At 38.6% G+C, this 15,134-nt stretch overlaps 1 protein-coding gene across 5 annotated transcripts in view; it reads right to left on the reverse strand.

Moving 5' to 3' along the window:
• The window catches only part of KANSL1L (KAT8 regulatory NSL complex subunit 1 like), a 94,720-nt gene that overhangs the window by 25,282 nt on the left and 54,304 nt on the right, over nucleotides 1–15,134 (reverse strand). For all 5 annotated transcript variants that reach the window (XM_074968090.1, XM_074968089.1, XM_074968087.1 and 2 more), the window contains exon 7: nucleotides 1,879–2,044. In XM_074968090.1, coding sequence (XP_074824191.1) covers nucleotides 1,879–2,044 — 166 coding nt within the window. The remainder of the gene's footprint in view (nucleotides 1–1,878; nucleotides 2,045–15,134) is intronic.

Genomic DNA, 15,134 nt, shown 5'->3' on the forward strand with positions numbered 1-15,134 from the left:
TCTTTGTCTGTTCAGGCTGAGTAAGCCCCAGTGGCCTTGTAGTAATCAAATGTCCTTCATTTTCTCTATTTTTATGCTGAACAGATCATCTTCTTAAAAAAGGGAAGCTTTTCAGTTTGAGACAAATGTTCTTTTCTATCTTCTTATGCTCTTCAGGGAGCTGGTCTATCATTAGAAGCATCCGCTCTAGAGGTCAGGAATACAGGAAGGGCCAGAGAGACTTTCAGAACCAAACACTGACAGAACTAAGACTCCCTAATACATTCCCCATGTCCATGATGTTGTCTTCTCATCTTTAGTAGGGTGGTGCACAGTCCTCAAAAGCATAAGATTCCTCAGCATTTTAATTTAATTCAATCTTATTCTTAAAATGCAAGAGAATGAGCCTCACTCTGGAAAGAATGGTCCGGGACTGGGAGGTCTCAGGGACAGACCCAAGGAGCTCCCAGCCTCACGTTCAACCGTCTCTGCTTGGGGAGCCCTTAACACCAATAGAGTCCCTGCACTGGCTCGTTTTGGTCTAGAAGCAGCTTTCCTTTTGGCTGGAGAAGTCTCCAGGCCAAATTAAAGCAGTGAGAATATAAATCCATCTCCAGGAACTCGAAGGGGCATGATGCACACTCAGAGACCCACAGATAGATTGGGTGTAACCAGAGTCAAATCAGCCATGACACTTGTAGTGCTAAGTCGGGGTCAAACACGTTTTTCTGCACAACAGTGCAGAAAGGCCAATAAAACATTCATTTTAAAGAAAGTCTCTGAACTCCTAGAACATGCAAAAAATTAAAAAAACTTAACTACAGAACCACCAGAAAAAAAAACACTTGAGAAAAAAGCAAAACAAGTAAAGCTCTTTGGACATGGAATGAAAGGCCTGTGACCAAAGCTAGCCATGTAAACAAAAGGAAATGAGATGGCTGGAACTGCATGGCCCTTTTGACAGGCTCAGCCCCAAACATTCAGTGCCAAGAGAAGGTACTTGTGATTTCAATAGGCTTTGTTTTCTTGAAGGGTCATGGATTTCTTTGATGTCACAATGCATATTCTTCATATGGGAATATACAGAGGCAATTTCTGAAGTAATACCATTTCTAACATCAACATTACCTTGGCCACATTGCAGATATGTAGTATTTTTTTATTTCAATTCTCCTGGTTTAAGTGTTAAATATATAGCATTACATATACTTTAATGAGCAATGCAATTGAATTAGTGTCCCTGTCAGAGCACACCAGCTTTGAATTTCCTGACTGATTTTTTCTACACCAACTTAAAATGTTGCATTTACAATATTAGTATTTCATACATTTATCTTAAAGGGACCTCATCACCTGAAACTTACTCAATTAAAAACATTAAAAATTAGTTTTAAGCTCTGCACATGTCCAAGATCCCCCAATGAGTTTTTTTGCTTTTACAATCAAGTCTGTCTTACATTTTTTAAAAGAAACATATCTCACCTGTCATTGCATGAAAGACCTACATAACCAACAAGGTGAATTGGCCAGCTGTGCAAGAGAAATAATTAAACACTAAATGCTATCAAGCGTACAAAATAAATGAACTAAAAAAGGAGAAAAATATTTTTCCCTCTAGTGTTTTTCAGTTGTAATTATCTTAATTGCTACACGCATCTATAATAGATGCAATATTTTAGAAAGCAGGATGAAATTTTAAGTTGACCACATCCCTTTAAATTATACTAAGGGCATTTGTCAGAGCACCTTTTGACAAGTAATAAACAAGCAAGAAGTATTTCTTTTAAGAGGTTCGTTCATAGCCAAAGCTTTAAACATTTATAAAAACTAAGTCAGACCATAAATTTTAGGATGTTTACAATACAACTGGCTGTTCTGTTGGGGAATTGGATATCTTACCTGAGGGGAATGATAACACAGGATGAAGAGAGGACTCCACCTCCGGTATATGTTGTTGTACTATTCTGGATGTTGCACCATGCTCAGAACTGCTCCAAATGGAGGCTGGAGCCATGCAAGGCATCTGTGTATTATATGGAAACGAGGCATCTCTAGACAGCAAAGCCTGCAAGGATATTCACAGAAACATCATCTGAAATGTTCATTTTCCCTTTTTTCACTTTCTAAAACTGGGCCAAAGCGATAGATATTTTAGTGAGAGTAACGACTCAATGCTATGTAAATCAGAAGTGTTCTCACACAAACTTTGATTCGCATAGAAGTGATAAATATCTACTGTCTGGAAAAGTGACTGTGGACTGTGTATACCATATCTGAATGAAAAATTCATTTGCTTCATTTGGAGCTAGGAAAGAACATAGAGTAGCAGCATTTTATTTCCAAAGTAGTTTCCAAATCAGAAGATAATTGTCCCCAACCAATACGAAACATGTGGTACTCCCCATGAACAAGAAACAAAAAAGCCAGTATTCCAGTTAATTTTCTAGTCAGGCACAACAAACAAGATTGGTACATACAAAGAAAATATTTTTGCCATTATAATACTAAACTAGACATCTTTCACTCAGCTTGGTACCTGTACATCTCCATACATTATTGAACTCTTACACAGAAACCCAATCATACATAAAGTTAACAACATTAAAAATTGATTTGAGCATGCCATACATTTACATAAAGTCTCACAGAGGAAAGCAAAGTTTCTGTCTCATAGAAACTACAATCTAAGATAGATAGCACAAACAAACAAAAAAAAACCCAATACAATACATGGGAATAATGCAGGAAAGAGATGCAGTGGGGAGTAATGAAGAGGAGAACGTAGAAAGAATTTCTGGGAGGAGTGATCTGAAAGAAGATGACAGGGGGCGGGAGGTTTTGACAAACAAGAAGATAACTTATCCAAGTGTAGAGAACTGGATGATGCAAAACTATATGCTGAAAGCAGGAAGAAATGAGAGCAAAGGGGGAAAGATTATACTGAGCTTTGAAAGCAAGGATGAAGATCTTGAATCTGATAGGATGTCTCATAGGCCAAACACTTCAAAGGACCTGGGAGCAGTGGCAGAGGAAGACAACTTAACTACAAGAGATGTCTATGCTTCATAAAAACATTTCATATAAAATACAATGCTGAAAATGACATGAACAGTACTAACAGATACAAAAGCTGAAGTTTCTGTCTTTCTCCTCACTAGTTGAAAGTTTCACACACACACACTCCATTTTCAAAGTTGTCCAAAATGGCTCTTAGCAATTTTAACATTCCAGACAATAAAGTCTGTCCTTCAGTAGAACGTTGCATGAGAGGGAAAGGAGGGGAACAGGAACAGTATGGATACTTTATGGCCTCCTGCAACAGCAGCTTATTTAAATAGGACTATTTCCCTTCCCGTGCATTATGACTTCGCCTTAATAATCAATAGCAGTAATGGGCATATATGAATTCTTTGTTTTCTTAACAAGTATCTTCGTGATGTGAATGACAAACAAATAGCCTGACTTTGTTGACACACGTGTCAGATGACCAAATGAACAAAAAAGGGTACATCTGTAATTTTAACTTCCCCTTCTTCCTAGATTCAGAAAGTAGCAGTCCCCATAAAAACTCCCTGCTTCCTGCCTTATGAGACGTTCCAACATGCATTCTGCTGATGACATCAACACTCTCATTCATCAGTGGTGAAGCACTGATTCTATCTATAGCGTAAAATAAATCCATTTCCTTCCCCCCACCTCCAACAATGGTTCTTATAAGTGACTCCAATATTCTTATTTAAGGAGTAAAGTAAAATGTTTGGAGACCACTCAGTATTAAATAAAAATGTTTTTCTTTTCTCTCCATTAACAGATTCCCTACTCCAGTATTGATCATAGGGACTTCTACACTAATCAGCATAGTGCATGGTAGGGTTTTAAAGCAGAGGGGGATCTCTGATTGCTTGGGATTACATTTTGCAGGTTTGTTCAAAGGAAGTCATTATGATATTTTTTTTGGTAAAATATAATTTATGATTATAGCCAGGTTCCTCCAGTCATGTGCATCCATGTTCAACTTTAAACATGAGCAGTCCCATTGAAGTCAGTGGGACTATTCATATGTTTAAAATTAAGCATGCACATTGTGTTGGCAGGATTGGGGTCTTTGTTTGGACATTTCACAAATCTTACTAAGGGTGGTCCTTGAAGACAGACAGACAGAAAGTAGTAACACATTTCTGAACACCATAAGCAAACTTGAATGGCTCACAGGAAGCCACTTTGACTTTTATTTTTAAAACTGCACAAAAATAAGTGACTTGCTCCGTACTTACAGCTTATACCAACATAGCTGTATCAGTCAGGGGTGTGAAAAAACCACACCTCCTAGTGACCTAGCTATGTTGACAAACCCCCTAGTGTAGAGGCAGCTGTGCTGATAGAAAAGTGCTTCTGTAGGCATAGCTAATATCATTCGGGGAGGTAGTATTTCCACACTAGCAGAAAAACTCCCACTGAAGTATGTCACCTCTACTGTAGAGGGCTATGCCGACATAACTATGCTAACATAGCCTCTGTAGCATAGTTATAGTCTGTGTTTCCTTTAGAGACTAGTACCTTTCTAAAAAGCCAATACAATCTCTTGGATATGTATTTTTCAAACTGCTGTATCAGCCTATTTACTTGAGAAACCTAAATGACTCCAAGGAGAAATCAATCAAATCTTTCTGGTAAATTACAAAACTTTCACTTGAGATCTATTTTTCTTTAACCATTAATCATTGGGCGGAAACAAACCCCAGAAAAGACACAGATAAGGCTGACATCTTTAAAATCTAGAGTTTCAGTCTTGACTTTGAATTTCCTGCTTTTAAATCAGTTTGTTCCCCAACCTTATTTAGGTCATATTGTGAAGTTAGTTAAGTCTGCTTTTTCACCTACTTTGAAATGCATGCAGTGTGGTCAGAAATATCGTTTCAATTCTAAATCTAGTTTAAAATTGTAATTAAATTTACAAGCAGTGGCTAAAGGATTTTTATGTTTTTGCTCATGTTCTCTGCAGTAAGTCAACTAAAGAGACTCTATTCCCAAATTAGTGTTCAGATCTTTCAATGTAATGGTACACAAACAAGGAAGTAAGAAAAACAAACAACCCTATATTAGCCAATTTGTAATTCAAGAGAAAATAATGATCAACACATGCAAAAGAAGAATATCTGCTAGGAAGAGAGATTTTATTTTCAAACTCCTAAGAAGGTTACTACAAACAATGAAGAGCTGAGAAAAATCTGACCTTGCACTGTTAGGAATGTCTGCTATTACAGCTGGTTGAAAAATTTCTGACAGAACAGTTTTCTGTTGGAAAAGGCTGATTTAACTAAAACAGAAATGTCTTGCAGGAACTTATTGATTCTGTTGAAATTTTTGATGAGAAATTACCTAAGTGGTTTGTTTCAAACTTTCATTGAAGCATTTTAACTGTATTGATAAGGTTCAAAAAAAGCGCGTCAACACTATCAAAATGAAACTTTTTGATAATGTTTCAATATTTCTGAAATAACTTTGGGGGGAATTTTCATTCAATGGGAAATTTTGACTTTTCCGTTACAATTCAGGACAAAAGGAAATTACAAAAAAATTTCCCACACAATGAAAATTCGGAGTATTGACCAGCTCTATCCATTATCCGCACTGAATACAGAGCTCCAACAATTGACAAGTGGTTCATAAAACCTTGGGACATTCTCCATAAAGAATCTAAACGGCCTTAGAAGAGAGATATCTACAGCAATCTTTTATAGAGAAAACATCCATGGAAACTCAATTTCTTTATCAGCTTCTCCCCCAAAGAGCTTGCCTATCTCTAAACTTATCCCCCCCCGCCCCTTTTTTTTTCTCCCTTGAAAGTGCCTATGAAATCTGAGGTATAATGTCATTCCTAGTATAAATTTAATAACAAGAGTACATGATTGTGTTAATTATAAGGAGATACAGTGTATTTAGAAGGAACACAATTTTTTTCTGTTCTTCGGAGTCTATGAAAACTAAAGAAGATGCTTATAGAATGACAAGACAAGTATCAGAAGTTTATTTTATTTTAAACTACAAGGGGAAAATACACCCAAAGGAAAAGCCAATTCTCTAAACATTACCCATGAATTCTAATCTACTCATCCAACAATTTATCTTCAGCACTGTTTGACTCTGCTGCAGAAGAAATCAGAAAGGGCAAGCAGAAACTATTCCCAAATTCAAAACACATCCAGAGCCAACAAGATTATTTGTAGCTTGTTAGTGTGATAAACTGATGATGAATCATTCAGCAAGTAAGATTACTGCCTTTGTTCTGGGAGGATTATAAACTGAACAATGTTGCTTAAATGCCAGTTATATTAAGAAAGGGAAGAAAGCTTATTACAAGGAAGAGCGACATAAATTTAGTGCACAATCTTTTGCATTTCAAGTTTTGAAATTCTGAAGTGAATACTAATCAGAATCAGTATATGAAACAAAAAAATCCAACAGCGAAATGTGCTAAGACGTTTCTGAGCAATTCTTGGAAGTGAGCCTAAATGTAATAAAATAGCACTGAGCTCTGTGGTTACAACCAATTGGCCAAAATTCAGCTCTCAGTTACACCAATGTAAATCTGGAGTCAATCCAATGAGTCAATGGAGTTACCTCAAATAAACTCCATATACTAGATGGCAGGTCTGCTTGAGATTATGCTTGTGAGGAGCCTGGACACAGCTGAAAAGAAAACGCTTCCTCAGAGATGCAATCCAAAATGAAAATCTAGTTGAAAATCTGAAGGAAGAGGATGCCTACTCACTACAGATATCCAGATTAAAGCCTACACATAAGCAATCAGTAGTCAGCTAGAATTCAGGGACTTTGATATGGAACTGACGAATGATCCTGTTGCGAAGTTGCCACATTTCAAAATGGGATGCTAGCAGCCCAACTAAGCACCAAACAAATTGCAAGAATTGTTTTTCTGTCTTTTTTGTCAGGACTGATTTATGCATTCATACAGGCAGAGTTTAAGTGGACTTTCTGGTGAATTATCATTGATTTGTTCATTATACATTTTTTGCTTTAATAATAGAGCCTAGTGTCACGATCGGATCATTTGTCTGTCTGTTGGCCTCTCCTCCAAGCGGAGTTCCTCATTTATTTAATAAATGACAGAAGTGCATACAGGATAAATACACAAACTTTTCATGTTGTATGAGGTACTGAATGTTTAATCTAACAAACTAAACTCATTTAGCTGTTTCTAAACTGCAAGTATTCTGATTTTATTATTACAAGTCAAATTTAGCTCTCAAACTATGCACTACATGTGTGGTGACACATTTGTCAACTGAAGACCTAAAACATTTTACCTCCAGCTATTACAAAAGACAACTCCGGGGAAAAACAATGTAACTGGCCAGGCATGGAGAAAAGTGTTTGGAATGCTCCTAAATATGAATATTATTAGCTCAGTGCTTGCTATGTATGCATACCACTATCTACATAATGTGTTAGAATGCCACTAATATACCTAGAGATAATAATATACACTACATTATTAGTTACGAATAAAATCTGGGGTGGATTTTCCTGTGTTGTCCCACAATGTCAAATCCATAGAGCCTTCCTATAACATTGCCTGCAAGACTATATACACTCAGGCTACTAACTGAGGACTTTTATTAAACACCCAACTGGGGTAATTTTCAATATCTCTCTTCTGTGCCTCACTGGAGGACCACACAAAATCATGTAGCTAGAGTAAGTTTAACACAGTTCTTTTACAGTAAAGATACTAATAATTAAAAACAATTCTCAATCTCTGGATAGCACTAAAATGTATGGACCCATGAACTCAAACTATCTTAGACAGATTGTAAATGCTGGAGACAGAGGTCTTCTGTTTATTCACATGACAGGCAGACTACAGCCAATTGCAGTGCAAGCCGCCCTAAAAGGGTGAGAGGGAATCAGTCTGTCTACGGCCTTTTTACTAAGACTACCAACAAGGATACCAACTGGAATGGTGGGTTTTCTGATATAGACAAGTTTGACAAGGACCTGGACTGAGACTATCAACTTATTTCACAAAACAGCTGTCAGATGATAACCACTTTTACTTATAAGCCAACCTGTCCAAATTAAAATTTCTGGTCTAAGGTCAGAAAAGGTTCTATAACTGTTACAATTTTCGTGGGCCATCCATTCCCTCACAGACACAGATTAAGATTTTCTTTCCAACCTGAGCCATATTATAATACACTGACAGTTAGAGAGACTGTACTTCTATTCAATGGGAGTTGTGTGTTTTGCCTGAAACACTGACCTTTTATTTTTAATTTTTAAAAAATATCAATTGAACATGGAAGTTTTGTGCTTCATCACTGATCAATTAAATAAGACAAAGGAAAGACTTTTGTAATTGTGCTGACACATTTTGAAAAAATTCTATCAGGTAGAAATTAAAGGAGCAGATTTATGGTCAAGAAACTATTGGAAGGAAATAACACAATAAATTCTTTGCTGCAGGAATCTGAAAAGGACCATGCCAGATCCTTATTGCTGAGAAATCCTGCCTGGCCTGATTTGTGGAGATAGCTATGTTGGCCAACCAAAGTTTGCTTTAGATGGATTTACTGCTATCCAGAAAATCACATACTGTTCCAATGATAACGCTATTTTCCCATTAGATAACACATAAACCCACTGGGGCTACAGGGTTATAGATTTCTTCTTTCTGAATAGGATTTTTTATTGTTAAAACTGATGACTAGGTTTTTTTTTGTTCCAAACTTTGTCAGCTACTACTTGTATTTACAGAACGCTGATCGTATTCTCCAGGAAATGTACTGCTCCCCAGCAGACTAATCAAGAAGAAAGATTTTATATTTCTACAAAGGTGCTAAGCACTTTTGTAGAAATAGAATTGATCCTCTACTTCAGTGGTTCTCAAACTGTGGGTTGGGACCCCAAAGTGGATTGCAACGCCATTTTAATGGGGTTGCCAGGGCTGGCATTAAACTTGCTGAAGCCCCACCAGCCCAGGGCTGAAGCGGAAGCTTGAGCCTCACCGTCCGGGGCCGAAGCCTATTGTCCGAAGCCCTCAGCCCCGGGTGACCCAGCTCAGGTTACAGGCCCCCTGCCTGGGGCTGAAGCCCTTGAGCTTCGGCTTTGGCCCCCCTGGCCCGGGGCAGTGGGGGTTGGGCTTTGGCCCCCCCACCCGGGGCGGAGAGGCTCAGGCTTCGGTCCCCACTCCTGGGGTCGTGCTGTAATTTTTGTTGTCAGAAGCGGGTTGTGGTCCAGTGAAGTTTGAGAACCCCTGCTCTACTTGAAACAAGTTTGCAGGAGAGTTGGCAACACAACAGCATTCCTTATATTCACAGCTTTTCATAGACTGGCTATGCCAAGAAGCTATGCACAGACAACTGGTGCAGTCAACATCTGGAGATACCAAGGCAAAAGATCAACAGAATACTTTTAGTGCAATTAAAGGAGGAAAATTACTTCATTATATGGAAGACAGCTCTGGAAGAACATGTTGGACTGTATTACTGCCCTAAAGAAAGATTACTTTTAAATATGTATAGGCTGAATAAACTAATGAGAGAAAGCAGGTAATTGTAATAATGATTCATAAAGAAATCTACATGAGTATCTTGTACCTCATGTAAGTGAGTGACAATATGGCTAATACGGTACAGATTTTCCTGGAGGAGATTCAAATAGTCTTCAAAACACCTTACAAATATTTATATATAATTTCTCTCTCTCTCTCTCTTTTCCCCTCCCTCACCTACCCCCTTCAACCAAAATGCGGTGGAACCGTCAAGATACATGCATTAGCCTAAGTAAGTGCATGTTCATACTCTGTTAACACTTGCCTTTCTCCCAACCCCTCCCTGCATTGCTGTCAATTCCAGTTTTTGTCTTAATTTAGACAGGAAGTTCTCCATGTATTATAATTATTAATAACAACAATTTGTATTACAGTAGTGCAAAGACCACCCAGCCAAGATCAGGGCATATTAAAACACTCCCTGCCCTAAAAAGCTTAAAACATAAATTAAAACTGGAGCAGATATTCAGTCTTTACTTGTTTTAGATAGTAATGTGTATATGTCATTTAAAAATAACAAGTATTGTAATAACCATAAAACACTATTGCCATCCCTATGCCAACCCTACGCTTTCAAAAATCACGAGCTGGGACCCAGAAAAATCTTGAGATATTTTAAAAGAAATTAAATCTGGGATTCTTATGTAATCACTTGACTCCAGCTGTTGGGGCTTTAGACACAGCATACCGCAAGATCCAAATGGCAAGAGTTGACAACACTGCTATGATGTAATTTTTACTCCTCATGCCTATTCCCACTGTGTGAGAAAAATATTCATACTCTTACTGACATCTAAGGTAATTCACCTTTAGTACATTATTTGTAATTTTGAGTCAGTCCAGACAACCAAATTTGTCATGTTTAACCAGTAGATGGAGACACAACATAGAGAAATTTTAAAACAAGGAGAAATTAGTACTTCTCACCCTTACAATGAAAAGCCAAGCGCGGCTTCAAAAGGAAAGAACCTAGCAGGGAATATTCACAGAGCCTGATACTCCACTGCTGTTTTCCTTGTATAGTGATTAATAATTGTGTAAAGGGAGTGTGAAGTAGTTATAAAACTCCACCAATTCAGATGTAAATAACCAATAAGGTGCAAAACATCGGATAAGAAGAAAAGCTCTGTGTAAGCTCGAAAGCTTCTCTCTCTCACCAGCAGAAGCTGGTCCAATAAAAGATATTACCTCACCCACCTTGTGTCTCTAATTAGGCGCACAGACATTTACTAGTGTGGATAGATTAAACACAAAAACCCAAATAGCAAGAATTGTGGGTTTACCTGGGACGTTATGTGAAAAGCTACCAAAATCAAATGTCAAGGCAAGAACAATTACTTTTCTACTTCATTATTAGCCACATACACTGCAGCAGACAGCATAGATAAAATTCTAAAAAAAGCACTAGAACATATATCAGTCAAAACCAGTAACAAAATGGGAACTAGGGGAGCAACTGAAAATGGTACTATAAGGATGAAAACATTTTATTATTTGGCCAAGTTGAGACTAGAATTTAAAAGCTTTGTACTTTTTTGCCCACAAAGTAAACACTCCTTTGGAGAAGTTTCATTTTGTTAAGTTGCAATCCTCTCAACCCATTCCTTTACGGAACTTTTAAGCAAGGGGACTGCATGCTATCACAATTACGAAATGGGGTCAGACTGCAAGAAACAACCACTGGATGGCTTAAGACAAGATGCAAGAACAAATTGGTGACATAAGCAGCAGGAGAGGAAGGAGGACGATAGTTATAGTGATAAGATCCTGCGGCTGAATGGGTTAGCTAGTGCACAATTTGATATCAATTTCGTTTAAAGTTTTTTGTGTTGTTTAATTAAAATTTCTACCTCTGCCTAATTTAAAAAATAAATTAAAAAAATAAAAAAATTCAAACCTCTTCTGCTAGTTTCTAGGGGTTATTTTTAATTCTGCTTTTGCATATAACTAGAAATATATTTACATTTAAACCTCTTCCTATTACCAGATTGGCTTTTTAAATTATATTTATCATTTTAAAAAGTTAAAATAATACCAAGCAATACAAACAGCTCCCTGATTGAAACCTCTCTCTTGTCCACTCTCCACAATTTCATAACTCCATTCTCCTCATAATTCATAAACATTTACATAGCTCTCAATACCAGTGGACAAGGTAAGTTATTATCACCATTCAGTGGATGCAGAAACACAGAACTGGAAGGGACCTCGAGAAGTCATCTAGCCCAGTCCTCTGCACTCAAGGCATGACTAAGTATTATCTAGACCATCACTGACAGGTGTTTGTCCAACCTGCTCTTAAAAATCCCCAATGATGGAGATTTATTCCAGTGCTTAACCACTCTGACACTTAGGAAGTTTTTCCTAATGTCCAACCTAAACCACCCTTGCTGCAATTTAAGCCCATTGCTTCTTGTCCTATCCTCAGGGGTTAAGAAGAACAATTTTTCTCCCTCTTCCTTGTAACAACCTTTTATGTACTTGAAAACTGTTATATACATATACAGAGATAGTTTATAACTTGCCAGTTGTTAAAGCAAACGAGTGGCAAAGTCACAGTTAGAATTCAGGAGCTCTTGAGCTTCCAGACTAACACACCGTACAGCAGAATCTCAGAGTTATGAACACGTCGGGAATGGAGATTGTTCATAACTCTGAATAAAACATTATGGATGTTCCTTCAAAAGTTTACACCTGAACACTGATTTAATACAGCTTTTAAACTTCACTATGCAGAAAAAAAAATGCTGCTTTTAACCACCCTAATTTAAATGAAATAAGCACAGAAACAGTTTCCTTACCCTTGTCAATTTTTTTTTAACGTTCTCTCTTTTTTTTTCCCCCGTAGTTTACATTTAATAAAGTACTGTACTATACAGGTGTTTTTTGGGTCTCTGTTGTTGCGCTGCCTGATTGTGTACTTCCAATTCCAAATGAGGTGTCTGGTTGACCGGTCAGTTCGTAACTCTGGTGTTCATAACTCTGAGGGTCTACTGTACTTCCTGTGTCTCTGATGTACTAAAACATACTAACCTGGATCCTACAGTTGAATAATTGTTCAAAAATCATCTTGATGAACTGCACAGATGCATTACAATCATAGCTTCTATTTTGAAAGATGGTTTGCTAAAAGTAGCTTATGTACTGACTCTTGAGGTCAAGAAATGGCCTAATTTTCTAATACTGTAAGGTCTTTTGAACAATGAAATAAAAATAGAATGAATACGCTTCCAGAGACAAACCTATCTTGCTTCAGAGCCTAACAGATGCTCAGAAAACTGGTATTTGTTAGGGTCTGTAATCAGAGAAGAGTCTTCAAGAGAGTCCCTTTAGGAATCAAGAGAAAAACTGATTGCAGAGCAAGAGAGACCATTCTTCTCACCTACAGGTCAGTAGTGGTACTCAGTCATGCTGAACAGGCAAAGCCTGGCCCAAAGGGATGAACGGGCTCCTGAGGATATTAATCGTCAGCAAATGGTTATAATAGAGCCAGATGACCCATGTCCTATTGTATTTATTTGTTATCCCTTCTCCCCCAACCTCCAATAGCCTGACTGTTAGTCTCTCCCATCTCTTATGCCTCATCTTTCAAATTGTACAGATTTTTGTGGCAGGGACCGTCATTTACTATGTTTGCACAGTACCTACCTATCACAAAGGGACCCTACCAAGTTGTGTCATTTATTGTGCTACCACAATATAAATGTCAAATAATCACAAATGATAACAGAATCAAGTAGAGGAGGAGGAAACAAAAAGGAGCTATTTTCTGCAAAGAAGAAATTGGCAAAATAGAGGCCAGTGTAGAGACACTGAGTTGGAATAAGCCCAAAGAGATTCTGGGACACAAGAATCTGAGAACTATCATGAGTATTCTATAGCACTGTAAATCTACAGAGCACGGCACAGAACACAACACACATGAGCCTTCTCCCAAAGGCCTTACAATCCAACTGACAAATGGGACAAGAGTTCAGGAATAAGGCAGTATGAACTTTAGCAATGCAGAGATTAACTAAAAATAGCTTCCCAAAAGATCATGGAGGGATGTGAAGGGCAAGAGGCAGCATTTGGCAAATGGGAAACTGAAAGCTATTCCAAGCATATGGGGGCAATATAAAGGGGTGCATAAAATTGCCTATGACCACAGAATAAAGCAACCCTGTTCAAACTAAAAGAACGAGGAGTACTTTTGGCACCTTAGAGACTAACAAATTTATTTGAGCGTAAGCTTTCGTGGGCTAAAGCCCACTACATCAGATGCATGCAGTGGAAAATACAGTAGGAATATATCCTGATTATCACTACAAAATTTTTTTTTCTCCTGCTGATAATAGCCCACCTTAATCAATTACTCTCGTTAGAGTTGGTATGGCAACCCCCATTTTTTATGTTCTCTGTATATAACTTCCTTCTGTATTTTCCACTGCATGCATCTGATGAAGTGGGCTTTAGCCCACGAAAGCTTATGCTCAAATAAATTTGTTAGTCTCTAAGGTGCCACAAGTACTCCTCGTTCTTTTTGCTGATACAGACTAACAGTCTACCACGCTGAAACCTGTTCAAACTATTATACCAGAGTTACTTGATCCCCTCAATTTAGGAAGTCAGATATAGTGGATGCTGCTAAGCCACAATCCCAATGTTAACAACTTTGCTTCACAGCAACATTTTGTTAGGAACCAATCCTGTCTCATCGACTTTAATGTTAATTGGATTCGGCTACTGGCAATAGACATACCACTTAGCAACAACATTTTGGAAGATAGGCCCCAGCCACAAGCAGGTTTGCAGAGCTGCAGCCATGAGGGAAGCACTGCCTTCCTTGGCTGCAGCCCCGCACACCTGTCCACAGCCAGTGCTCAGCACATCCCAGTGCTTCATTCTCTATCTACAGCCCCACAAACCTGCATGTGGCCTGGGACCTGCTGCCGCACAGGGGGGTGTGGCACCCACATCCCCGCCCAATAGGGGAGCTTCTGCCCGAGCCCTGGTGCTGTGGACTGGAAGATGAGGTTGGAAGGGGAGGCTACGGGCAGAGCAGCAATAAGGAGGGTGCTGCAGCCTGGATGCTGGGGCTTCCCACAAGGAGCGAGGTACTGTGGGCCCACGGAGCTGCACAGTACTTCTCCCTGCATGCTTCATGCTATGCCCTGCCCTAACGCCAGGGACCCGGGTTCGGCGCATCCCAGCACTTCCTTCCCTAGCTGTAGCCTCACGGGAAGGTTTACACTGGGATGTGCCGAGCACCAACCGCAGGAAGGTTTGTGGGACATGTCCCAGTGCTTTCTTCCCTGGCTGCAGCCCCACAAATCTGCCTTTTGCGTATTGGCAGCTCTCAGACAATAGCAACTTTTTTGCTGGGAACCAAGAGGTTGCTAATGAGTGGAATCTACTGTAATTAGTTATCTCAAAATACAATCTCAAATCTAGCTAGAAGGATACTTCAGACAATGTAGGTTTCAGAGTAGCAGCCGTGGTAGTCTGTATTCACAAAAAGAAAAACGAGTACTTGTGGCACCTTAATTTAAACTGGTTAGTCTCTAAGGTGCCACAAGTACTCCTTTTCTTTTTTCAGACA

The sequence above is a fragment of the Natator depressus genome, chromosome 11, assembly GCF_965152275.1.
Source record: "Natator depressus isolate rNatDep1 chromosome 11, rNatDep2.hap1, whole genome shotgun sequence".
Classification (NCBI taxonomy): domain Eukaryota; kingdom Metazoa; phylum Chordata; order Testudines; family Cheloniidae; genus Natator; species Natator depressus.